At 39.7% G+C, this 27,905-nt stretch overlaps 1 protein-coding gene across 1 annotated transcript in view; it reads right to left on the reverse strand.

Annotated features, from left to right (window-relative positions):
* Rad51b (RAD51 paralog B) overlaps positions 1-27,905 on the reverse strand; it is a 564,662-nt gene that overhangs the window by 143,391 nt on the left and 393,366 nt on the right. Inside the window, exon 8 of the mRNA XM_026385194.2 lies at positions 11,768-11,864. Coding sequence (XP_026240979.2) covers positions 11,768-11,864 — 97 coding nt within the window. The remainder of the gene's footprint in view (positions 1-11,767; positions 11,865-27,905) is intronic.

The raw sequence follows: 27,905 nt of genomic DNA on the forward strand, positions 1-27,905 counted from the left end.
GATTTTGTCATTTTTTAGTGCAGAGTAATACTCCATTGTGTATAAGTGCCACATTTTTTTTTTATCCATTCATCTATTGAAGGGCATCTAGGTTGGTTCCACAGTCTAGCTATTGTGAATTGTGCTGCTATGAACATCGATGTAGCAGCATCCCTATAGTACGCTCTTTTAAGGTCTTCAGGGAATAGTCCGAGAAGGGCAATAGCTGGGTCAAATGGTGGTTCCATTCCCAGCTTTCCCAGGAATCTCCATACTGCTTTCCAAATTGGCCACACCAATTTGCAGTCACACCAGCAATGTACAAGTGTACCCTTTTCCCCACATCCTCGCCAGCACTTGTTGTTGTTTGACTTCATAATGGCTGCCAATCTTACTGGAATGAGATGGTATCTTAGGGTGGTTTTGATTTGCATTGCTCTGACTGCTAGAGATGGTGAGCATTTTTTCATGTAATTGTTGATTGATTGTATGTCCTCCTCTGAGGAACTTACCTCAACATTATAAAAGCTATCTATGCTAAGCCTCAGGCTAGCATCATTCTGAATGGAGAAAAATTGAAGGCATTCCCTCTAAAATCTGGAACAAGACAGGGATGCCCTCTATCACCACTTCTATTCAATATAGTTCCCGAAACACTGAAGAAAATTGAAGGCATAAAAATAGGAAAAGAAGAACTTAAATTATCACTATTTGCGGATGACATGATTCTATACCTAAAAGACCCAAAAGGGTCTACAAAGAAACTACTAGAACTAATAAATGAATTCAGCAAAGTGGCAGGATATAAAATCAACACGCATAAATCAAAGGCATTTCTGTATATCAGGGACAAAACTTCTGAAATGGAAATGAGGAAAAACACCCCATTCACAATATTCTCAAAAAAAAATAAAATACTTGGGAATCAACCTAACCAAAGAGGTGAAAGATTTATACAATGAAAACTACAGAACTCTAAAGAGAGAAATAGAAGAAGATCTTAGAAGATGGGAAAATATACCCTGTTCATGGATAGGCAGAACTAACATCATCAAAATGGCGATATTACCAAAAGTTCTCTATAGGTTTAATGCAATGCCAATCAAAATCCCAATGGCATTTCTTGTAGAAATAGATAAAGCAATCATGAAATTCATATGGAAAGATAAAAGACCCAGAATAGCAAAAGCAACTCTAAGCAGGAAGTGTGAATCAGGCGGCATAGCGATACCAGATTTCAAACTATACTACAGAGCAATAGTAACAAAAACAGCATGGTACTGGTACCAAAACAGGTGGGTGGACCAATGGTACAGAATAGAGGACACAGAGATTAATCCACAAAGTTACAACTATCTTATATTTGATAAAGGGGCTAAAAGCATGCAATGGAGGAAGGATAGCATCTTCAACAAATGGTGCTGGGAAAACTGGAAATCCATATGCAACAAAATGAAACTGAATCCCCTTCTCTCGCCATGCACAAAAATTAACTCAAAATGGATCAAAGAGCTTGGTATCAAATCAGAGACTCTGCGTCTGATAGAAGAAAAAGTTGGCTCTGATCTACATATTGTGGGGTCGGGCTCCAAATTCCTTAATAGGACGCCCATAGCACAAGAGTTAATAACAAGAATAAACAAATTGGACTTACTTAAACTAAAAAGTTTTTTCTCAGCAAGAGAAACAATAGAGGTAAATAGGGAGCCTACATCCTGGGAACAAATTTTTACTCCTCACACTTCAGATAGAGCCCTAATATCCAGAGTATACAAAGAACTCAAAAAATTAAACAGTAAGATAACAAATAACCCAATCAACAAATGGGCCAAGGACCTGAACAGACAAGAAATCTCTTTGAACTACAAAATGATCTTGCCACCTTCCAGTTTCAATGGCTCCCATCACCCTCAGTAAAAAATTCCAACCAATTAGCATGATGGATAAAAACCTTTCACAATCTGGCTTCTATCTATGTCTGCATCCTGCCTTTGTTCCATCAGCAAGGTTTTTCTCTCTGCCAGATACACCTTCCCACTCTTTTTTCCCTCTTAGGAACTGCTATTGATTCTTGGAGGTCTGGCCAAAGCTACTCCTTGCTGCAAAGTCTTATTAGAGAGTCCCATCCCTAAACCAGAGATTCTGTGTGCTTGACCTGCAATCTTCCTGGCCTGTGCCATCATGGTGCCAAGTGCAATTTATGTGTTCATTAATTATTCCCCTCACCACAGGGTTCTGAACTTCTCAAAAAGCAGCACTGCTAGTTTTGCCTCTGTGTCCCTGGCACCTGGCACAGGAAATAGTAGACAGTAAGTGCATGATAGATGTCCTCATTTTGTATCAGACTAAACTACTTCAATCACCTCCCTTGTGCAAATATAAGATTCCTCCTTGAAAAGCTGAGTTACTAGGCTTCTGTTCTTTCATTGCTAACACTTTCCCCACACTGCCTATTGTCACTCATCACATATGGATAGATAGTAAAAAAAAAAAACTGCCCACATTTTGAAGGAATTTTGGGGCATAGAGATGTATGGGTGACAAAAACTATGGTGGTGATTTCATGCCCTTTAGGTGAATACAGTTCTAAAGCTTAGATAATCCTCTCATAGCTACTGGTGCCTCATTCATGCATCATTAATTTATTGAGTAATTATTATTGCCAGGTACAATTCTAGGCTCTGGAGAGCCAACAGTGAACAAAAAACAAAAGTCCTACCCTCAAGGAACCAACATTACAATGACTCGGAGACAGGATTTTCTTGCTGGTTTGCCCTAATTTGGTGTCATCCAGTCACACAGCAAGCCACTTTCCTCAGGTCCAGTTTGATCCCTGAAGGCGTCAGGCATTTCCTCCCGGCTGGTGGACCTAGTCCCTGGACTCCGGCAGTTGCTTGTTCACTGACACTGTTTCTTGGGCTCCAACTTTGAAGGTTCTGATGGCTTCTTCTCTTTCTGGTCTAGAGCTCTCTTGGGGACAAGATTTTCTTAATTTGTTTTGATACTTTTCCTTCCTCATTTATCTATATATCATATTTTAAAACAAAACAGTTTTTGTCATCTTAATCCCCTGCCCACTTGGGTAGCCTCTATTGTCTGTAGCTGGAGGCGACACTGCCAGGATACATAGATTCTCTTAGCTGCTCTTCTAGGCCTATTATATGGGGGAGAAATGGTTAAAAAATCAACAGCATGACCTAAAAAGACCTATTGTCTTCTATTAAACACAGGAACTGCCCCAATGCACACAACTACTGTGCATTGCTAACACATGTGCATACACATACACTCAGACCCTCAGCTGAAGGAACAGAGTAATTTTGCTCCAGCTTATTGTAAATTCAGAAAGGATGTAAATTATAGGTATGGAGTTCTCTGCTGCAGGAATTTTAGTTGTTCAAATGCCACCCTGGCTTCTCTGGCTTACCTGTCTTAAGTAGTTGATAGATAATGGCTAACTATGGGATGTAGTTTGTGCTAAAGTACCCTGTCATAGTTCCTGAATATGAGGTAATTTATACATAGTTAAGCTTAACTAGGCCTCCTGTCTCATAAAATAATAATAGTTGAGTGTAGACAGTAGATTCTGGATAAACATATGAAACATCTTTCCTCATGTAGACAAACTCTGTAGCTATAATGGAAATGAGAATAAAGAGGAGCCAGGTGATTATCTGGGATCAGAAAGAAAGTGTTTTTGAATTTTTTTCCCACAGTAAATCGGGTTGAAGGCATGGACCAATGATACATAACTAATACCAAATATTTGATCTCAAAAACCAAGAGGATACTGAGAATGGACATCATGGACGAGATTAACTGAGGTACAAAGTCTCATTTGGTAAATTTATACTAATGTCTGCTTGGCTGGAGAAAGCCATTCTATTGGATGTTATGTTGGGGTGCTTACCTCATGGGTTCTCTATTCTAAAGGAATCTGTTCTTCATACAGAAACTCTTATAGAGGGGAAATGCTCCTGTTTATGGGCCATGCTAAAAGAAGAGGGTATTCTGGCCACTTTCTTAGTTATGGCTGATTAGGTGAAAGGATGAACCAACAGACAGAATAACCAGATAAACAGGGTGAATCAGATCATAAGGCCAAGTGTCAAGGTATATAGAGAGAGGAAGAGAGAGGGAGGGGGAGATGGAGGGGGGTGGAGAGTGAGAGAGAATGTGTATGTAAATATATGCGCGCACACACACACATACACACACACACACACACACACACACATACACATGAACACAGAACAGAATGACCAAGGTTTCAATCTTTCCAACTCCCATTTTATCTGGCTGTACAAATAGCTAAAAGAATCCCAGTTGTATCCTTAGAGAAGAGCCTAGTGATTAAATGTGTAAGTTCTGGAGCCACTCTCCGTAGGCTAGAATCCTGGCTCTGCTACTATGTTATCTTCTAACCTCAAGGTCCTTCATATATTAAATGGCATGATGAATATAGCCCTCAGAGGGTTGTTGTGATAATGTATAATGCCAGGCACACTATACATGGTCCATAAATGTTCGCTACTCTTATTAGGTCTACTTTTTTTTTATAAGGCCAATTATTTTTTAAAAAAATATTTTTAGTTGTTGATGGAGCTTTTTCTCTATTTATTTATATGCAATGTTAAGAATTGAACCCAGTGCCTCACACATGCCAGGTAAGCACTCTACCACTGAGCTATAACCTCAGCCCCCCATAGGTCTAACTTTTAAAAAGTAATCTTGAGAGAATTTCTATTTCTTGCCACCAGAAGAGACCTAAATCCTTCTAGTAACTCCTGTATCTCAGACCTGAGACAAAGCCTATAGATAAGACCACTGGTGACCCAAGGAGGCATATGACTGTGGTGAGTGCTAAAGGAACTCTATACATCTACTCCCCTTTTAGAATGTCATCTCCTTGAGATTAAAGGTAGAGACACATTTGTCTTGGTATCTGTGATGCCTAACATAGTTAGGGATTCAATGAATAAAGCAGTGTTTCAAAGTGTGGTCCCTAGACCAACAGTATCATCAACCCCTGAGAGTTTGTTAGAAATATAAATTCTCTGGTTTTTACCCAGACAAACTAAAAATCTGGGAGTAGGAGCCCAGAAATGTGTATATTAATAAGACCTCTGGTGATTCTGATGCATGCTAAAGTTTGAGAACAACTAGAATAATGATTCTGGTGGAAAAACACAACCACTCCATATCTTCGACCGAGGAACAGCCCTACTTTATCTGGGAAAGTCAGCTTTGGAAGGGATAGATATTAGAACCAAGGTCACAGCTCAGCTGGACCACCCTTGGGCCAGACTACCTGGCCAGATCTTGTTATGATCATCCGGCAAATCCTAATAAACATCACATATGATCATGCCAATTCTTGGCATCCCATTCTCTGGGCTTTAGCCCTATCACTTCTGTAGCTGAGGCAACTGACAAAGCTGACTTTGACATTCTGGTTCCTTTGGTCTTCTTCTGAGACCTTAACAAGAACATGTATAGACCTGGGAAATTAGTAAATCCTAGGTGGTAAAGAGGCTTGAGTCTAAGGGGGATGTATTTCCAAAACATGTGCTCAGCCTTCACATGAACCACTTCAAAGACTGTTCCCCAAAGAAACCTGTCTGGCTCTCATCTAACTTGATTGTCGTGTATCTTGTTCTTCAAATGTGTCTTCCTTCAGCAAACTAGCACCAGCAAAACAGAGCTCATGACCAAGAAGTGCTTCCTGGTGGTTGACTTTAATGTTCCCTTTCTCCTTTTGATCCCTCAGTCATGGTTATATTACCCCCTGGCCTCCCTGCTTCAAATCCTCAAGAAGTTTCACTCTTGAGATTTATAGCTTTTCAGATATTTGTAGACTGTGCCCATCTCCTCTCAACTCTAGCCTCTCCTACCCTACATAATATTTAGACTTTCTTTAGCCAAACACCACACATTTTTTGGTGCCTTTAATCTTTTTCTATAAATTAGATTTTTCACAGCATCTGATCAGTTGTTGGAAGTAATATAAGGCTAGTCAAGTGTTGTGGATTCCCTGGAATGCCAGGAAGAGTGAAGCATGGATAAACATGTGTGCCCTTGTGAATAGAAGCATGTGAAGCCTTATGTGCTGACATATGTCTATGGCTTTGGAATCAAAAACTGAAAGAACAACAGGACACTTAAATACTTTTTTCCAAAACTTGCTCCTAAGAGGCAACACTGTTCAAATCTAAGATTTCATGGGAAGCACTTTGACTTCTGTTCCTGCCATGGCCACCTTGCACTGCAATTGAGCAATTCTCTTCTCTCCTTCATGCTTCATTTGCTTGAGATGGATTAAGAAATTCATCATTTTAAAACATTTTAAAGTACTAGGGAAATGCTAATGCTAATAATATTGATTGCAGTCACACTGTGACACCTTATAATTTCAAAGCACTAATATAGCCAACCTGCACTATACTCCTGGGGGGTGGCTACTGAAAGCTGCTCCACCCATATCTATTTATGCATGGTCTACACAAACCAATTAACATTCAATGTGAGATTGGGCCATGAAGGGCCTTGGAGCTAACTGTGGAGAGAGTTCATCTAACTTGACCAACCCACCCTTAGTTTGTGGTTAATGGATTACAAATTTGGGTAATGCAGAACAATAAATCACAACTAAAATAATAAAGCTGAAAGTACACACAATTTAAGCAGAAACACCAGTGTTTTTTATCGGAAATGAAAGAAACCATTGATCATAGCAACTGTCTGAGATTAGCAGGGAGCCACATTTTCAAACATCCTGCAGTAAATCCAGAGCAGATCCAGCTGGAAAGCAAGAGTGGAAATAAAACTTGGAAATTCATACCATGCTTTGAAGTCTGCTTCTTTCACAACCATAGGTCCCCCATTCACCCCAACCATTCTGAGCTGTTCTTGCTTGCTGAATTTATTTTAAAAGAGACACAAGCCACACACTTGCATATAATCTTTCAAATGGACTCCAGCTTTTTGCAGGGATGGTTTGTTAGGGAATTTGAATCCCAAAATACTTTCTCTTGCACATGAAATCAGTCCATCAACTCCTGACTCTAACCAGAATAGAAAGGCTCCCAGCACTAAAACTAGAAACTACTTTTGGTTCTAGTAAGCACTGCTTTTTTCTTGTGTTCTTTCCCTGACCCTTCCACGTACTTTTAGTTTTCATGTACTATAATCTGTCAAAAGCTATTAATGCAGATAGGAAGATACCAATGTGCCAGGTGCTGAGAATACCAGGATGGCAGCCTAATAGCGTCTTCCTTCCTATGAAGCCACCTGGAACTCCTGAAGTGGGCCATGTCACCACACTGAAGTAACTGTTACTCTGCTAAAGCATCAGAAGAAAATTAAATGTCTAGATTGAGTAGAGCTTCAATCTGTGCAAGATTGTAACTTGCTACAATCTTACTAACTGTGCCTGGTAAATGGAGACTCAGCTAGTTCTCAAATCCCAGGCAAATTCAGGATAGGATATGCCCTCTTAGGCCAGTTGGACTTTTAGATATTTTCTTTACTGACCACTATAGGGAACAGAGAGAGAGATTCCTTATGACTAAGATTTGACTGTCCTTAGTATTTTCTATGATCACAAGAAAGAGCTGGCAAGGGCTAAAAAACAAAACAGTTACAGTCACTGAGCTCCATGATAACCCAATAACTCCATGATAACCATAATAACTCCATGCTGGAGTTTCTGCCAACAAAACAAAAACTGAAGAAGAAAATAGTTTGAATAACAGTGTCTGGTCTAGAACAATATAAAATATGAAACCCCAAATCCTTATTTTGGCCCCATCTCGCCTGTTACATGATAAGTTGGATGAACAGAACATTCCTAGTTTTTGCCAGCTTTGACATTATAAGTTCATAAGGTGGGTCTGAAAATCAGGAGCATCCACCCATGAATGAAATTTTAACTCTGATTTATAGAGTGGGGAAAAATAACCTTGTGGCTGATATTGTCCTAGTTTAAACAAATAAAATTACCAGGATCTTCAGAAGTTCTAGCATTGATATTTTTGGCATATCTATAACTCCATGTACTACTGTCTATTTCTTACTCTATACATTTCTGGTCTTGTCAGTCTATCTCTTGTTCTCTCTGCCTCTCTCCAACATAAACAACCAGAAGTGTATGCAAACTAGTGTGAGAAACACACTTGGGATGGGGGGACTTTGGTCAGTTTGCATTAGTCCTAGAAGTTCCATTCTTCTAAATAAATGAGAAAGTTTGTAAATAAAAGGCTACAAACTGATAAGCATACAGCATAAATGAAGAATTATTTTAACTAAATAGGGAAAATTCAATTTGCCCCTTTAATTCTTCTCAAGTCACAAGCTCTGGGGCAGGAAAAACATGGAGGAAGTCCTTTGCCTTTGAGGTCTTCTCCCTTCTGTAGCTCTCCCACCTGGGAGCTGGATAACTCAACAGTGGAATTGAACCTAAATGAAGGATATCATACCATAGACTTAAGCAGTGAATACTGGGTCTACTTAATCCAAGCAACAACCCAGTCGCAATTTTAATAAGGGTGTGGGGTGGGGGAGCAAAACAAAAACAAAGAACTTTCAACTTTACAAACACTGGGAGGGCAACAGCTGGTCAGCTGAGATTAAAGGAGCGTGAGAGAGCACCTCCCCATCTCCTGATTTCTCCTCCCCTATAGACGGCCCTGTAGCCAGCCAGGGTTCACTTTTACAGCCCTGTGCAGATGACCTTGTTCCAGCTAAGATAGGGGCTCCTTTGATCTCAGCAGGGGGATGCTCTGGTCCTGCAGCTGGCAGATATTAATAGCACAGGATCTGCTGGGGTAGAAGGATCTCTCAGTTGGACCAGGTCACTTGTATTCCCTCCTCTTCGTCAGAGCAGAAGGAACTTCATTCCCTGAATCAGCCCCTGCTGGGTACTCTCCTTAGGTCAACTCAGATCCTTTTACTGCTCTTGCTGCTTGTTCTCACCCTACAACTGTTTTCAAGGGTATACTGCTTAAGCAGATCCTCTGCTCTGCAGCTGAAATCTATTATAGTACTCTCTAAATTAGAACTAAACCCCATCCATGGGTAGATACTCTTGATCTGCAGACTCACCTCACTATCTGATAATGTTACAGGAGGAAAAGACTTGAGCAATCATTTATTCATCCAACCTGTGGCCCAAAGTGATTTAAAAACATGCCTGAGATCAGGTCACTTAACACAAATGCTAAGCGGATACAATAAATGCTTGAAAAAAACAAAGCAATTTATATTTTATATGATAGATATATGTCACATAAATACACATCTCTCTCTATATATATTTGTACATATATATACATACATATATATATGAACTTAACTAGTGCAATAGTTGAGTAGATATAAATGTTGTAAGAAATTTGTTCATTTTAATTCACTAGTAAGTAGCTTCATTATAGATCCTAGAAAAAATATTTCTATATCCTCTTTTCTGTTCAGCTATATAAGAATAAGAGCTAAAAACAACAACAACAAAACCCAATTGTTTCCTTTCTCCCTTGGATTTCATAAGGGCATATTGCCTAAGGATGTGCTGGTAATTCTCCCTCTGCTAGGAACACTTCATCATCTTCTTATAGCAGTCACACTCAAGTACAAAGCCATTTCTTTTGTCTGTTTTGCTCCTCTTCTTTTCATAAGATAAACCAGGAAGCCAAGATAAAGAAAAGTGCTATAACTGATTTTCAAATGAGGAAGCAAGACATTCTATTCAGGTCTCCTCAGAGTGGAACAAGTGTGCACGTGTGTGTGTGTGTGTGTGTGTGTGTGTGTGTGTGTGTGTAATCATAATAAATTTTAATGCTATTCTCAGGTGTTTTATGTGATTCTCATGGTTCTTTCAAAGTATTTACTATGATATTCACTGAGCATCTATTTACTGCTTTCAATATGCCTAGAACTTTGCTAGGAATTGGGACATCACACGCATACAAAACGAACATGACATAGTCTTTTTCCTTAAAAATCTGCCAGTTTGGTCAGAAAAGCATGAAAAGTTAAAGTCATTTTTCTAGGCCTTATCCTCACACAGCTGAACAAGTAGAGAGAGAAGCAGAGAAGAAGAAAGTAGTGAGACCAGCTACACAGGCAAGAAGACTCTGCAAGAGACAGTCTTGAAGCCTTGAAGGAATGAACTTGGGAAGAGAAGAAACGAGAGAAGTGAACAAGGGAAATGCTACTCTAGATAAGGAGAGTGATCTCTGCAAAGGTGTGGAACCAGGAGTGGGAAAGGTCAGCCAAAAATCAGCACCAGAAGCACAGGAGTGCCCCATAAGGAATTGGTGGGAACTGAGGCTGAACAAGAAGGAAAGGACAGACACTAAAGGCTAAGAAGCATTAATTTCATCTAGTGGTGCTCTGGAAACTGGTCCACTCAGAAGAGAAAACATAGGAGTTTTTTGTATTTACTGACTCTTGTGGTATAAATACTTCTACCCTGATGATTACAACCCCAAATCCCTGAATAATTTTAAATTGACTTACTTATTTTGTCCATTCTCAGAAAAGACAATTCCCAGCTTTCTAAGTGGGAGAAAGACATGGTAGAAAGAAATCAGATTGGGGAAGTTTAATTTGGTAGCAGCAGAATGAAAATGGTAGAGACTAGAATTGGCAAACTCTTTTGGATTAAAAACTAATCCAATCATGAGTTTAATAAGCCAGTTGTTCACAACATAAATTATTTTTAAAAGGGAGGAAAGATATATTTGGATAGAAAAGCTAAAGAGGATGATGAAAAGTATTTGAGGGAGGAAGAAATCTGGATGATTCAGATTTTCAGCCCAGATGGCAAGAGAATGATAATGTATTACTAAAAGTAGAAAGCATTTTATAGCTTTTATAAATTTATATTTTATAAATATGCTATTAGTTTTCACCATGAAAGATATCAGCAAGAAGCAGGAATGATGTTCTTGCAGTTTCTGAGATCATAAACCAAGGCCCATCCACAGAAGACCACCTGGGCAGTCAGGAACCTTGCTAGGCCTAAAAATTCCCTATAGTCCATTATGAAAAATTCTCAGAAAGTGGAAAGGGAAGAAGGACCCATAAGAGCTCTGCATATCTACCCAGGCCTACAACATTGTACCTGAAATTCAACTTTGCCTAGAAGTCAGAAATGTCAAGTAAGAACATTCAATAAAACTAGAAACTACTATCTGGCTTGCTGATATAATTCCTCTAGCTACTTAAAGCTCATTCCCATCAAATATATAGCCAGCCTGACCTTTGCTAGCAGAAAATTTTTCAGGTTTACCACTGTGGAGATTTTTTCTAAAACTTCCTGTAAAGTTTATCAGGAATCCTACATCTATGGCATAAGAAATTGCTCTACACTTTTAGCCAGGCCAAAAGTACTCAAGACAAACAAAAGGCTAAATTGCTATGGGGCTGTTAGTAAAGCGGACCTTTGAGTGTGTGTCTCAGAATCAAAATCATTTATCAGTTTGCCAGACCTCCTAAGGATCTGAGACAACCCACAGAAGAACCATCAGCCTCCAGATGGAGATGATGGATGCCTGTGAAGATGATTCACTCAAGTGAAAAAAGGAGCTCACTACAGAGGTGGGGGCAGAGACTCCAAATACAAACAATCAGATACCTAGAAATGTGGCTAAACCTAAATCGCCAGGCTTCAGCTGGCTTCACTGGCCAGCACCCATTAGCCATGTCTCCAAACTCTCAACAGGAGGCAGGGAGGCTGTGGGATGTATGTCAGTGTCAAGTTTCAGCCTCTCCAGGACAGATACCTTACCTTCAGACAGGGACAAATCATCAGCTGGAGACACCAGGTCTGCCTGAGAAGCAAGGGCTCTGCTCAGATGGGTTGTAATTTGATTCGTCAGGATAACCTGTGAACAGACAGGGAGAAGGGAGGGGGGAAGGGAGAAGAAACAGAGAAGACCAAATTAATTATTAGAGCTATCCAAAAGCAGACTGTAGTTTAGGAGAAGACTGATAAGTACCTATGTAGGAAACCCCCAGCTCTAACTTTCACCAACTTTATCTTCAGGCAGGGCCTACAGGTCATTCAAAACCCAGAAATCTGAGAAAAAGAGGGTTACTTTTTTTCAGAGCTTAAATGGCTAATTAATTATTTCTAAATGATGAGAAAATTGGAACCAAGAAGTGTTATGTTAGCTAAAAAAAAAAAAAAAAAGAATAACCAGAATTAAGATGTACATGCACACATTTTATCAACATTTAATTAAAAAAAATTATGTCCACAACCTAATATAAAAATAATTAAAAATCTCGATGCCTGTGGTTTCTTCCTTGTTATCTCAAAAGTCAACGTTTTAGTTCCAAATTTGTGAAACAGGAATAAGACTCAATTCTAGAGGAATAATTGTCCTCTTTTAAATTAGTTGAATTGTAATGAAAGAAGTCCAAAGTCTCACTATGCAATTTAAAAAAAGTTAACATGATCCTACAAAATAAAGTCATAACATTTACAATTCTTGGAAAGGATTCTGAAACTACCTAACTACATGGTCCACTGCCACACAGTATTTTTATATTCAGTACAGTCAAGAAACTTTCTTTCCAAAACAAACAAACAAACAATCAAAATCCAACTTTCTTTCCTTAAAAATCCCCCCTTATAAAATCTACATCATTGTTTAGAAATTTAAAGGAAGAATAAAATGCACATTCTTTCCTAGAAAATAGTAACCTGCTGAATGCCACAATCATTTGAAAAGGATTGGGGATTCCCATCATCAGTAGAACTGTGAACATCTTGGTCATTTGGAGGAAATGTCTTCCCTGACAAGGTCATTTGGCATCTAGTGCACAATTCTGGAGTATGTATCCAGTCAGATTGTCTTGGTCTATCCCGGGGATCAGCTATGGTTTTGTGGCCACCCTGATGAGAACAGAAATGGAAATCATCTCCAGTCTTTATTATCCAGCTTTTCTGCCACACCTCTGTCACTGTGAGTTTACCCGTGACACATTATACATTCTATACCAATGGCAGTTTAACTGAGGGTTGAGAAAAGAACAAGATGGCAAGGTAAGGTTAAGAAATGTCTATTAGCAGAGACAAACTCTGAGATCTTCATGTGTCAAGGAGACTCATGAGTCTCCAGTTACTCTGCAGAGCTGATCAGGTACTATGGGATTCCACTTAGTGTTTGCTCATTTCACCTCTTGTATTCTTTTGGACAGCTATCTTTCATCTAAACTGGTAAGAATCACAGAAGAAATATGTCTTCAGTTAAGATGCCTGGAAATGTTCAAACAGCCTGATCTTTTAAAAACAACTATTCATATTCAAGAGGATGAATAAGGAATTGTGTTCATCTCTCTTTATAACTAGGGTATGGGCTTTGGAATTCAACAAAACTGGGTTCAAATTCTGACTCCGATACTGAGGACCTTGGGAAAGTTATAAAACCTGTGAGTTCCTCCATTTGAGCAGATAAAATAATATAAATCTTATAGAACTGTTATGAGAAGAGAGATAATCAACATAAGGTGCTTGACACAGTGTCTGGTACTTAGTAAATTTCAAATAAATAGAAACTCTTGTTATTTACTGCAAAATGATGACATCTGGTCTCATAAATTAGTACATGCCACATGCTTCAGATAACTGGATCTAGCAATAGAACACTAAATCACAATTTCCTACATCAGGAAATAATTTGGTACCTGATCATTTTTACCATTTTTTTTTTCAGTGCTGGAGATTGAACACAGCACCTCACACATGTTAGGCAATCACTCCACCACTGAGCTACATCCCAGCCCTCATTTCTACCAGTTTTGGTCCTTCTAAGCATTTATTTATTTATTTACTCATTTAGTACCAGGGATAAAACCCATGTTGCTTAACCACTGAGCAACATCTCCAGTCCTTTTTTTATGTTTTATTTTGAGACAGGGTCTTGCTAAGTCCTTAGGGCCTCCCTAAGTTGCTGAGGTTGGTTTTGAACTTGTAATCCTCCTGTCTCAGCCTCCTAGAATTATAGGTGTACACCGCCACAGATGGCTCTAAGTTTTATTTAATTGCAAAGAATCTGTGTAAAAACCACAGCAGGAGGACTAGGGTTGTATCTCAGTGGTAGAGCACTTGCCTAGCATATGTGAGGCATTGCATATAAACAAACAAACAAACAAATAAATAAATAATATAAAGGTCCAAGGACAACTAAAAAATATTTTTAAAAAAGTAATTAGTTAAAGCAAGACCAGTAAGATTCTGGCACTGCTCTGAAAATACTATGTGCTTTATTTACCAAGAAACAAAATAATGTATCTGTCTGTTCTAATTTAAAAAAAAAAGAAAGAGAGAGAGAGAGAGAGAGAGAGAAACTTCTGAGAGGTTCTAAATATGTAAGCTTTAATTTTATGGGATTCTTCTCAATGATGGCTTGATAAGAATGACTAGGAACTCCAGTGATATGGTAAGAAAAGCAATTACTGGGTATGGTACTTACTGTGCAAAGTAAAGCATGTTATCATACACATGGAGGACATTAAGAGGTAAAAGTACTACATGTCTTCCATAGAAATTTATAAATTAAGTGATAAGGCATTGATCAGAATATTTAGATCACTTTTTCACAATTTTGGTCCTATAATGGAAACTTATACTAAGATGATGGTTTTATGGTATAGAACTAATGACATGATGCCCTGTGGAACCTAAAACAAACTATAGCTGATTTCAAAAATACCCACTGGGCTGGGGGATGGGGGAAAGCTCAGTGACAGAGCACTTGCCTAGCATGAATCAAGGCCCTGGGTTTATCCCTAGCACCTTTGAAAATGAAAGAAAGAAAGCTTCTCTCATTTCCACTTGCAATGGAAGAGTAGAAGAAAACATTTTTACTCTCACGTGGCAAAAAAAAAAAAAAAAAATCTGCTTAAGAGCTAATAAGTGGTTCTGTTAATCATCTTCTCCCTTTTTATTATGAGTCTTAAAGCCAAATCACTGAAGGAATATATGGCATCAGACCTCAGGGGTTTGCTAATCACATCATCTTACTGAATTGTGGTTTTCTGAATCTGTGTTCAGCAAAATGATAGAAAGGAAACATTTCCAAAAGCATTGATTACAAATAATCACGACTTGGGCAGAAGCCTACAGATGTGTTTTCCTCTGAGGCATTCTAGAGACATGAAAACTATGCTCTTAAAATAACTTATAAAATAAGATTACAAGTTATAAACAGAGTCTCAGCACTATCTGGTTTCTGAAAATGAGTTCTGACACCTCAGAGGGGCTTTCCTATGCTTGTTCCATTGGAAAGATCAGGGCTTCTGTTGCTAAACTTGTGCAAAAGCAGTTTGCAGTGGCTGGGACAAGGGCTTTGAAATCAGACAGACCTGTGTGGAGATGCTGGACTCTACCGCTTCCTAACTGAGTGACACCGGGTAAGTTTCATGACCTCTGAGGGTGTGATAACACTTAACTCACAGAGTTTTGAGGATTAAACTGGATAATGTGTTTACAGTCCTTGGCATAGTGGGTGGCTTGTTGTCATCCCCATTGTTGTCATCAGTTATCCTTTGCTGATTTGTGTCTTGGTTGTTCAGAAGCCTGATTCTCAACATTATATGGTACCTCATTAAAATGTAATACTTTTATGTTTTTATCATCAGTAAAAAAAAAAGCTTAAGAATAAAAATCTTTGTACAACATATAGCTCACAGTTGACAAAGAACAAATATTTGCTGCTTATATCCTCAAAAGCAACAAAACTTTGAGAGTGCATCTGCTATTCCCTGAAAAGAATGGCTAATTAAAAACATAACATAACCTCATTACCATCAACTGTAAACCCAAAGACAGAGTAGAATAGATGGACAAAGGGAACGATATGCTGTATAATCTGAAACTAAGATTATACAGTATATCTGTATAATAGGAGACAGAATCTAGCTTAAAGTTTACTCACCAGGAAGAATACCAGCCACTTTACTGGGGAGAATAAGAAGGCTTATAAATTGTATAGATTAACTACTGTTTCAACTCAGCTTTTAATGGAGAGACAACTTATTCCCAAGTCTTCCTCACACTGCCTTCTCAGGTGTCAGATGCTTAATGAGATACATTTGTATATGAAATGGCCTTTCATATAAGGACATATAGACCTCGAGTCCCTCCCAAGGCAAAATGGGAGAAGATTTCTGCCTTCAAAGAGCACGTCCCTGGGTTCCACATTTCCCTTGGCATTTCCTACCTTCTCTAAATGCATCTTATTCAGTCCTTCTGTGTGCTGTTGTACAATGCTTATTCCTCAATTTAAGGAAACAGTTAAAATCTCTTTTTAAAAAATGCAATTCAGGGCACAGATTCATAAACAACCCAATAGGTCTTGGAAGAACTTGTAAGGTAGAGAAAACAGATGGAAAGACAAGAACCAGTTAAAGCTGAAGTAAACTGATAAGGCAGGTTGCTGGGAAATCAAGGTGGTTTTGGTCAGAAGGCAGAGGGTCCTAAGCATGAAAAACCAACTAACACACAAACAAACAAAAAATGAAAGTCATTTTTTACCAGGTATTAAAAAGGCAGCTTTAAGACAACAAAACTTTGAGTAGAATGAGCTGGTCATCAGCCCTAAGAGTCAGGACTGGACAATTCAGGCTGACTCTCCACTAGTACATGTGTCTGGTACAGACTGTCTGCCTTCAGCTGACCCATCTTTCTTCAGTTATGCTGTAAAAAGACTATATCTAGGTGATACCCACATAGTGCTTGAGCTTACTGCTTACTGCCCAGAATTTGGCCTTAATAGGCCACTGTATGCATCTAGTCTGATCCACCCTACATTGAAGGGGTGATGGGGATTCCATGAGTAGCCATTTAGTATGTTGGACAGAAGAGAAAATTAGACTGCCTTGGAAAGAACAGAGTGAAGAATTGCCAAGCCTAAAGCATAGCCTTTGATGGAAGAAGTTCCTTTTACTTGACTTTAAGGTTACAGAGAAGAGGGAGTTTATGGTTGGTCAGGCATAGAACAGATTGGAATGTGATATCTGGTCCTGTTTGGTCAGCAGAAATATTCATGGTCATTGGAACAATAACTAAATATTTACAAGTCAGATTCTTTTAAAGAACCGTGAATATGACAAACACCATCGTTTAGCTTTCTGGGGGACAGATCACCTTCACTGATTCGAACTAGTCACCTGCCTGAAATCAATAGCTCAGATAAGAAAAGGGGCTGCAGGCCTCCTGCTTACTCTCCTTCCTAAGGGTGGGGAGAGAAGAGTTCTCAGTATAGACCCACTAATAGGTACCTTCTCTAGACGTTGAGGTCTTGGCCTAGAGAATTCAATCTATAAAATTATGAACCTATGTCCAAAATACACTACAAGATTGTCAAAAATGTTAAGTCATAATAAGCCCAACTTTGGGATGCTAAGAAACAACCATAAGCCAAGTAGGTAAATAGCTTCTACTCCTATGAAGTTCAGGTATGGAATGAGTCTACAGAAATTCTCTCAAACTTTCTGATGGTCTTCAATGGCCTCAGTACATGTAGTTTGTCATTTCTGAGGTCACAGGAAGCTTAGAAACAAAAGCTCTTTGTGAAACTCATGTCTTTGCAACCGAATTCAAGGGGCTGGCTGGTGAGTAGAACCATGGGGCAACCCGAGACAGCTCAGGGGCATTTCTGTGCCCATAAGAACATCTACTTCCTCCTCCTTCCTACTCCCTGCCCTCTCCCCCCCCCCTAAAAAAAGGCCACAATCTAACATAATAGAGAACTTTAAAAAATCACTTTAACTGGGCCAGCAGGGCTATGTGCAATGATTACCTTGATACTTCCACTCCCTGGTAAACTGGCAGCCCACTGGATAAGCAGGTCAGCTTATCCAGAAAGAGCAACAAGAAGAGAATGTGGGTGCTGACTCTACTCACCATCCGACTGGGGCTCAGCCTAGTGCTTTCAAAATGATGAGGTACTGCCTTTTATCAATTCCAAAGGCACATTTAATCTTTCTTTCTTTTAATACTAAAAATGCTCTATGGGTTTCAGGAACTGTTCTAAAAATATTACTTTTGGTTTCTAAAATGATGCTAATTGCCAGATACGACAGTGACCTAGCTTCTCTATCTAAACAGCAGGCTTGGATAAGTCAGAAATTCTGAGTTTTAATCCTGGCTCAGTTATGGGTTGCTGAATGCTTTGCTTTTAAGGAGACAGAGGCCGGAACTTTCCTGTGAGAAACTGTTCGGGTTCATTGAATCCTTTCATCGCCGAGGCTTGAGAGAAAGACTCTGGAGTGGTTTTCACTGTGCTCTCCTCTTGCTTTCCAACCATGACGGTGTCCACCCCAACCTGTCTGCTACTGGAGAGCCACAGTGAGGGGGATTGGAGGGAGTGAAGAAGGAAAGCAGGTTGGGTGAGAGGCCAAGGGGAAGAGAAGAAAAGGCCCCCCAAGAAGGCCTGAGGGCTACACTCCCAGACTCAGCCCCTCCCAGGCCCACTCCCTTCCTGCCCACTTGAGCTCTGGAAAGAGACATTCAGTATTTGTTGTGAGGAAAAGTCAGACCAAATACTCTGGAATTCGAGCAAGATAAAAACAAATCTGGTTTTACTATTCTCTGGCTTAGTTTTGCTGAGCTCTGGAAAATTATGAGTTATTTCATGATGAAAATAATTTTTTTTTTCTCTTTCTGATTACAGAATATCGTTGTCAGTTTTAGAATAAAGAACTGATAAGGTTTAAGTATTCCAGCCTGCTATTTCCATTTTGAGTGACTGCACAATTGTTTTCTGGGAAAATCTAAAAGGCTGTGGAGATTTTCCTTTTGAAATATTTGTAATAAAAAGAACAAACTTCAATTTGGCTTTAGGAAAACACAGGTATGGGTGTTGGGCAGCCTATCTTTTATTTCTGGTTCTGACAGTAACCTGCTGTGCAGTTCTGTTCAGTCTGAAGGAGATGAAAAGCAAATTAATGTATTAATTCTTAATATAACAGGCTACAAAAAAACTTTCCTATGTTTCACTCACATTAGTACTAGTGTTGTACTCAAAATTCCACCATTGTTATTGACTCTCACCATCTCCAGCCTTAAGAAAACCATCCTACCCAGAACGGACTGGCAGTGGCTGAGGCAAAGAGGAGGGGAAAAGGGTAAGGAAGACACCCTAACATATATGTTTATGGTGAGAATTTTTTCAATCTGAATAAAATTCATGCCTCTCCTTGTTAATGGAGAAACCTCTTCTGAGTTATCACTCTGACAGACACAGGTAAAGCTAGAGAGGTGCACTGCCTAGGAGAGTCCCTGAAGAATAGGCTGGCTTGGTTTGAGGCAATGTAGCTGGAGGAAGGGAAAAGGATCAGAGTTCTACACACACACTCACCCAGTCACAAAGGGACTAGTAACAGTACTCCTTCCACTCCATGGCAGCCACCTCTCCTGACTACTGATTTCCCAGGGAATGCACTGAAGTAGGGCTGTTTCTGCCATATGGTCAACATGAACACATTGCTAGGGCAAGTAACTGTGCAGCACAATAGGGAGGCTTTCTCTTTGGCCTACTTCTCCTGGGTGCGCATTCAAGGGGGAAACCCGGGCCAACGGCTGTGGTATAGTAGCCACGGGCATGGAGGGTTCTGGTTCCACTGTTGGTGTGCTGTTTCCCTGGCCACAGTGGGCTGAGGCTAGCATGTGTTGGTTCTGAGACTCAGAGGGGCCGACAGTTGGGAGGAGGCCACAAGCAGTGAGCTATTTCCGCTGTCAGCCCAACCCTGTGGCCGCATCGCTTCAGTGGTCTTGGGCCCGCTGCAGGAAATAACACACACAGTTGGTGAACTGCAACGGGGCAGCTACAGTGGCTTCCAATGGAGCATTTGCCAACTGTGTGCAATTTTGCAGTTAGCATGGGGCCAAGACAGCCTTTGGCCAGCCAGGGCATGAAAAAGAACAAGACACTGTCTGATGACTCTGAGGTTCACACGGACATGGAAGAAACTTTCCTACCAGCTGCACTGTGCATTTTTTGTGGCCAGCTTGCTTTTGCCCAAAGTTTGTTTGGTTGTCTTAACCCACTCCCTCACCCCTGCCCACTGAGCCCTACAGAAAGGTAGGGGAGGTGAATTTCCAACAGTCCCCTGAGTTTCTGCTGATCTTTTTAGGTGTTTTTTTTTTTTTTTTAAACTTGGTGGTGCTTTCTATTCACGTGTACGCCGCCGGGGCTCTGGGGATTCCCCTCCCTTTGATTTGTAAGAAGGATTAGAAAGACACTGCTTTGTGATCAGGTCATCACAGAGGACTGGTATTAACCAATTTCCCCTTCTTAGACTCATTTGAGACCCAGAAAATAGTTCTGTTGAGTCACTTGCTCACTGTGGGTCTGGAAATACAGCTTTTGGGGGAGTCCACATTGATAAACACCAGCTCTGATCTCCACCAGTCCCAGCTACACTTACAGTGGCTTATAACAGACAGGAGCCAGAGCTCAGAGGAGCCTCTGGTCTCACATAGCCTCTAAGAAAACTCCTGTGGGGGGTGAGCCCATATTAGTCTGCCTCTTTGTATCTCTATGCCACCAGCATGAATGGCATCCTGGCCATCAAGGGCTCTCCAAACTTACTGACTGGACAGGTACAATCAGTTCTATCTCTAGAGTGACTCTGGGGCATAAAGTAGGAACAAAGGTCATTCAGTACCTGTTCAAAAGGAGGCCAAAAGGTCTGCCTAGGAACAAATTCCCAAGTCAGCAGCCTCAACAGATATACTCTTGGGCAAAAATTATTTATTTGATGTCCTCAAGAAAGGAATGTTGTATAAGTGTTATGGGGGGGGGTTGAAATAATGCTGTGTCCATATTTAAATAAATGACATCAATACAAACAATAATAACTTACAACGAAACAGAGTCAACATAGAAGAGACACAATAAGCATAGGTCCAGAACAAATACATTAAATGGCCAAATATTTACCTGGTGAGTACGGGCAGACTTCCTTTCACAGTGAGGTCCTTGCAATGGATGGAGATCTTCCATCATGGTCAACAACAGGCCAACTACAAATCACATGCTACAGGCCCATTAAAATGGATGTCCCGACCATGGGTACAACTCACTTGAGCCTCAATGCCAGGTGACAAATACAATTTTAGTCTCTGATACCCATTCCAGTGGCTTGGACATGGCCACTTGGAGCACTGCCCAAGAGGAAATGTGAGGCTGTGTGAGGTCTCAGAGTTGCTAGAGGGAATGGTGAGGCACATATAGTACATACATATTCACTAGGTGCTATCCTGAACTTTTCTCTCCCTCCTTTTCAGGTGACTATTTGTTACTCTCATCTGATATCATTAACAGGAATAATGACATCATGGTACTTTATATTTAAAGAGTTTGTTCACAGAAGGGTCTTAGCTGTCCTCATTAGCAGGTAAGGGAAACTGGGAGCTAACTGAAGCAGCAGTTGTGTTACGAGTTCTAGGTTCCCATCTCAGATCCATCACCTAATAGCTACAGAACACCTATTCTACACCTGCTCAGGTAGAGTACTTAATCTCTCCATGCCTCAGTTTCAACTGTCCATTTAAGATAGCAAACATGCCCATTGTGAGGGGGAATGAGTTGGCACATAAAGTAATTAAGACAGTGTCTGATGCCTAGTAGGTACCTAACAAGTATTACCTTTCTTCTGACATTCTTATTCTAACTGCTGTATTTTTCATGGTTCACTTCCTCTGATTCTCATCCCCATCCCAAATGTTCCAGCCTGGACTATCCCCCTTCCCTCTTAAGTTTCCATCTTTCAGGAGTCAGTTCAAATTCCACCCCATCATGGAATTTTCCTAGCCCCAACAAATCTTTCATTTCCTAATATCAAGTAATCTACTTCAAGTATTTTTCTCTGATTATGTGATGTGCATTATTCTTCGCTCTCTACCTACAGTGTAAACATCATGAGATTTTATGTATTTCTGAAACCCTGACCCCATTCTAGAGGAGAAAAAGGAAGAGAAACCAGCATTGATTGAGCACTTCCTATGAATCAGACTCTGTACCAAGTGCTTCACACATGTCATCCGCATAACTCAGTGAGATAAACATTACTACCCTAGTTTTAAAGATGAAGAGACAGGTTCAAAGAAGTTGAGCAGTTTTCTGAGATCAAACAGTAAGCATGTGAGACAGCTAGATTCAGACCAGGTCTGTCTTTCTAGTCTATACTGATTCTACCTCATAAAAGGTTCTCAACATCAAAATTCATGGCCTTGACTTGGGAGGATGAGATAGGAGGATCGCGAGTTCAAAGCCACCCTCAGCAAAAGTAAGGTGCTAACCAACTCAGTGAGACCCTGTCTCTAAAGAAAATGCAAAATAGGGCTAGGGATGTGGCTAGTGATCGAGTACCCCAGAGTTCAATCCCTGATACCCCCGCCCCCCAAATTCATGGCCTCATGTATATTTGTTGATTAATATCCTCAGAGTAAAGCATTTGCTCATATTAAATTTACCAAGACCCATGTTGTTTAATGCAAAATGACATTTAATGGGAAAATGTAAAAAATGTTTAAGAATAAAAGAAATTTTCAGTACCAAGAAGAAACCAGTCAACTGCTTTGTGGAATGTACTGTAAATTCTGGTTGGTAGAGATGGAAACATTGAGTTCGCAGGCTGGGGAGGAACCATGCTCTGGTAGATATGGCAAAGGAAAGGACACAGATTCCTGGATTCTATTCCTGGCTTGGCCACTAACCACTCTGCTAATTTTTTCACTTCTGCTAAAATGTGATGATGAGAGTTTCCAAAGAAAAGTTGCCATATAAGAATAGGCAGTTAGCTGGTTAAATGTGGTAGAGCCACAAATAACGCTGGGATCTGTAATAGGAGTTCACAGTTGGGACAAATTACATTTGGGCATTTGTCTTTCTAGCTTTGCTTCAACCTATAGAGAGCAGCACTGAATATGGAACAAACTTTAAGTATAAATAGTAATAGTATGTATGTTTTTAAGGAACTTTCGTTAATTTAGGATCCACTTGAACCATTTCTACTTGAAATGACATTTGTATTTTTCAGACTGGTTACTATGCACAATGGCAGTGCTAAATAAGAAAAAAAATTGATTGATTCTTAGCATGTTTGAATCAACACATGAAGTATGCCTCTTTCTGATCCTGTGGAGTGTCTCATCCTTAAGATAAAGTCATAGCTGGGACTGAGCAGGTAGGAAGAGACGTTTGTCATTGGTCTTTGAAGTCATCTAGCCAAGAGTCCAGGCCTGAAAGAACTGGTGATAGTGGAAGGTTATGACTGCTTCTGTAATCCTTTAAGGTACACATGATCCTCTTGAAAAAAAAGGGACCAGAACCTGTAGGTAGTGACTGTCCATTTGTACGCAGCTAAAGTCCTATGGAACCCAGAATCCTGGAACTGTGAGCAAGTCTTGTGGACTTCCTGTTTCCATCAAGGTCTAGAAAGGGATCACTGCTGAGAACAGATGCCCTGCTGCTTTGAAACAGGGAAGATAGGCAAACTCTTTTCTGTCTGGTTATTGACAACACAGTTTTCCTGCTCATGGACTCCTCCTGCCCTCCCTAGGACCACACTGAAATGACTAAATCTGGCTGTTGCTCCAATGAATCCAGTCAAATAAATAAGTCAATTCTCTTTTAAGTTTGTGGTCTTAACTTCTTGTTGGTTTATTGCAAAATTAGAGGGCACATAGAGTAGAACCATCAATCAGTAACCAGCAGAGGAATAAGCTCTTTGTGGAATGTACTGAGAGGCAGGAAAGAAGAAGAAAAAATGAAAAGAAACCTCATGAAATGGTCATTTGTTAGAAGAACACAGAGGGGGGAAAAATCGCCATTTTGCATGCAGCATTATTTCGGAAAAGTCTTATTAAAGGTTTCCTATCTCCCCAGGAGAGCAAGCACAGGAATGCAAACAAAAATCCCTCAAATGATTTGCCATTTATTAGTGCTGGTTTCTTGTGGGTTTTGCTGTATTCCATAGACACAGGCAAAGATCAGGGGCTTCGGGCTGGAACAGTGACTCAGCAGGCCAGAGCCCAGGGTTAGAAAAGGAGAAGCCATTATTGATTACTACAAAACAAACAAACAATACTGGCTTCTGTAGCACTCTACCCCAACCTGACATTCCCTTAGCACCCCTTCATTCAGAGTTAAAGCATCCACTGCCATGCCTTACTTAGAATTTCTGATAAATGTTACTTGATGAGGATGAATGAAGAGGCTATGGGAAGAAAACTAACATTCATTGAGCACCTTCAGGTACAGCGGGGGAGTGGGGGAGGGGGGGAGCATGTAAGTAGCTCAGTGGCATAGTGCTTGCCTGGCTTGTGTGAGACCCTAGGTTCAAGCCTCAAAACTGCAAAGAGTAAATAAATAAACTGGGCATGGTGGTACACATCTGTAATCCCAGTGACTTGGGAGGCTGAGGCAGGAGGATCTCAAGTTTGAGACCAGCCTCAGCAACTTAGATCCTGTTTCAAAATAATAAATTAAAAGGGATGGGAATGTAGCTCAGTGGTAAAGTGCCCCTTGGTTCAAAAAAAGAACAAACAAAAACCTCATCACAACCCTGCGAGGTAGGTAATATTATTCCCCACTTTAGGGATAAAAATCATGTTGCAAGCAGCAACATCATGTGACAACCAAATCATTTCTTTCAACTACATATCCCATGTTCAAGCATGGCACCAAAAATAAAATATTGTGACAATATAAATTCCTCTGAAAGAAATGAAACAGAGAGGGCATGGGGGTAGAAATGATGGTGGAATGTGATGATCATTATTATCCAAAGTACAGGTATGAAGACACAAATTGGTGTGAATATACTTTGTATACAACCAGAGATATAAAAAACCGTGCCCTATATGTGTAATAAGAATTATAATGCATTCCGCTGTCATATATAAATAAAAATAAAAACAAGAAAAGAAATAGGTAGTTTTGGAAATTGCATAATAGTAGTCACTCACCCTATGTCTACTGTGCATATTTTTTTTTTCTCCAGATAAGTTTCTTCTCCAGAACAACTACTATTCTTGCCTATTTCATAGGAGGAAAAATCAAGGTGCTGAGTAGGGAAATGTTCACATGGGAAGCAGAAGAACCATTAGAACACATGTGGTTCTGACTCTTACCTGTAAGTTGTAGAATAATTTGGTCATAGGGAAAATTCTTTGTTGCTTTAGAATACTAAAGGTGCTATATTTAAATATATAATACACGTGAGTGAATATTAAATCTCATCTGAATCTCCTTATTGACAATGATATGGTAAATATTACATCTTTTCCCACATCGGAGAGAAAAAGTGATTTTCCTGAAGTTTATAGCATATAAATGAATCAAGACCCATATCCAATGCCATATCCTATGATATTTATACTCCTTGATCTGGAAGAAAAACATACTTTCCAGAAACAAATGACTGATGGTAAAGGAAAAACTGCTGTGAGAACACTGGTCTCATGTCTTTCTGAAATGAGGGTGAGCTATGTGATATCCAGTGAAACCACATCTTGGCTTCCCTCTTCTCTCTACACAGGTTTTAACTATCAATGCCATTAGAACATACACTCTCACTGAGGGTGGTCCTCTGTTGATAATTCGAGGGTCATTGGTTAAGGTTTATTAGAAGTGGTCTCCTTCATTAACTCAGCCAAGGAGTTCCTGAGGGAGAAGGGTAGAAGCAAGAAGCGAGGGAAAGCCATATTTGGTACTAGGCAAGTTCAGAACAAGACTATAAGGAGGTTAACAAGTAAAGTTTATATTTAGGGTTTCCCTTCCTAATGCCCATTATAGTCTTTCTGTCCAGAGTACCCCATGGGCTTTATGTACCCATCCTTTCCATTGCAGGTGAAGTGGAACCCCTGCTAGACTTCCCTTCCCAGCCAGCACTACCTGGAAGAGCTCTAAGAGCCCAAGACTTCTTCTATGTACCATCCACCACTATTCAGATTCTACATAGTCTTTTCTTCCCTTCCTTGTTCCTGATGAACTAAGTCCTAAATAAGTTTTGCAGGAGTCTTTTTTTTTTTTTTTTTTTCACCAGAGAGGCCCCTACTGACATGCAATATCACTAAAGCAGTGACTCTGAAGAGGGGAATGTTGGTGAATCCAGTTCTTCTTTCTCTGGGCTCATATTAATTCTCCTACCTATTCTTTTCTTCCCTCTCCTGAAATAGGTTTGGATTTACATCTGACTGACAGATTGGCCTATAGATATTCAAAGAATAGTCGAAATATAAGCTGAATATAAGATAAAAACAAAATTACAAGTAATTTATTTAAGTATTAAATTTAAAAATATTAGTAAAACATTTACTAAATACTAATTATTGTTGAAACAAAGCAAAGTAATATTTTTCTGTTAAAAAGGAAAAGTAACATTACTATGTAAATGAACTATAATGAAAGGGAGCAAATTATCCTTGCAATAGGAGAGGTGAAAAGAGCTACAGGAACCTGTGTATTCAAAGAAAGTATCATTCAATCTAGGCCTTCATTAAGAGAGGAAAATTTATACATGTGGAGTTATATTTCAAGTGGCAGAAAAAGCTCAATATTATACAAATTTGGATCTGTGGAGTATTTCAGAGGCGGTCCCTGAACTCTGGGAATACTGGAAGTATAGTGGCCAATCACAGGCATTTATAGGAATTCATCTGACTCTAAAAGGAGCTCTTTGAAAAGCAGGCTATCAGCTGAGAGACTTCCCCTCTTCACCAGACTCTCATGTCCCTGAGTACCAACCTTACTGAAAAGACAAGATGCCTTCAGAGTCTCCTCCTGCCACTGATCTAATTCTTATGGGACAGGTTCTTGCAGTTAAAAGAGAGAGAAAGAGAGAGGGAGGGAGGGATAGAAAAACAAGAAACTTCAGCTGAGAGATTTAAGGGTGTTGTGTGTGCACACATGTGCACACACAGACACAGAAAGCTAGGTTTCAAACTGTATTTAGAAGCTAAATTCTGCTAAAACACATCAAAGGGTATCAAGTCCCATCACAGAAGAAAGGAAAAGCCCTAATTCAGATGCAATACAGTTTAGGAAAAATCATTATGAAAGACTTCTTAGAAAACTAGGGGAGTTAAAAACTAAAACAAAAAAACAACCAAAATGTCCTCAAATGACCATGTATGTCATCAGGGACCATTCTGGTACCTCCCTCCAATTTCCTCACAGGCAGAAGCAACCCTATCAGGCCAGAATTTCCCTGCCCTTGAGAAAGTAGACACCATAAGCAAAGCAGAGGCAGGAACTGTTGTCTATCAGTTTAAGAATTATATTGTCATTAGATTTGTGAAACAATATAAATGATTTATTTTGATGAAAAATAAAATTTACATTAAAATTTTAAAATAATACATATATCAGAATGATGTGGGGAAGATGTTTGTTATCCAAAAAAAAAAAAAAAGAAAAGAAAAAATTAAATACAAAGGACAGAGACGCAAAGATGGCATTGCTTTCATACCTGGGAAGTCCAGTTAGAGGGGCTGGTTTTCAGCAATGCTGAAGGGTCTTGCTGAGACTCACACAACAAATAAGGACCAGAAATAAGGAGAATCATTGCTCATCTTTTTCAAGTTTACAAAAGGAGTGAAAGCCAATGAACTCTGGAGACATTATAATCTCTTCAAATCATAGCTGCTGTAGTCAATCCCATTAGCTTCAAACCGGCTGACTAAATATCCAGATTATATAAATCCAACTCATGTTCACCTGGTAGAGAGGAGCCTCTGCAGCAATGGAATCCAAAAATTCAAAAACAATCTATAAAAGCATAACAGAAGATAAAGAAAAAACCATGGCATATAGAAACTTTCCACTGTCCCATTTTCAAGCTGAAATAAATGTCTCACAAAGATAATCTCAGACATTTGTCTTTTTCCCATAGGAGAAGGGAAAATG

This window comes from Urocitellus parryii, chromosome 6, assembly GCF_045843805.1.
Source record: "Urocitellus parryii isolate mUroPar1 chromosome 6, mUroPar1.hap1, whole genome shotgun sequence".
NCBI lineage: Eukaryota > Metazoa > Chordata > Mammalia > Rodentia > Sciuridae > Urocitellus > Urocitellus parryii.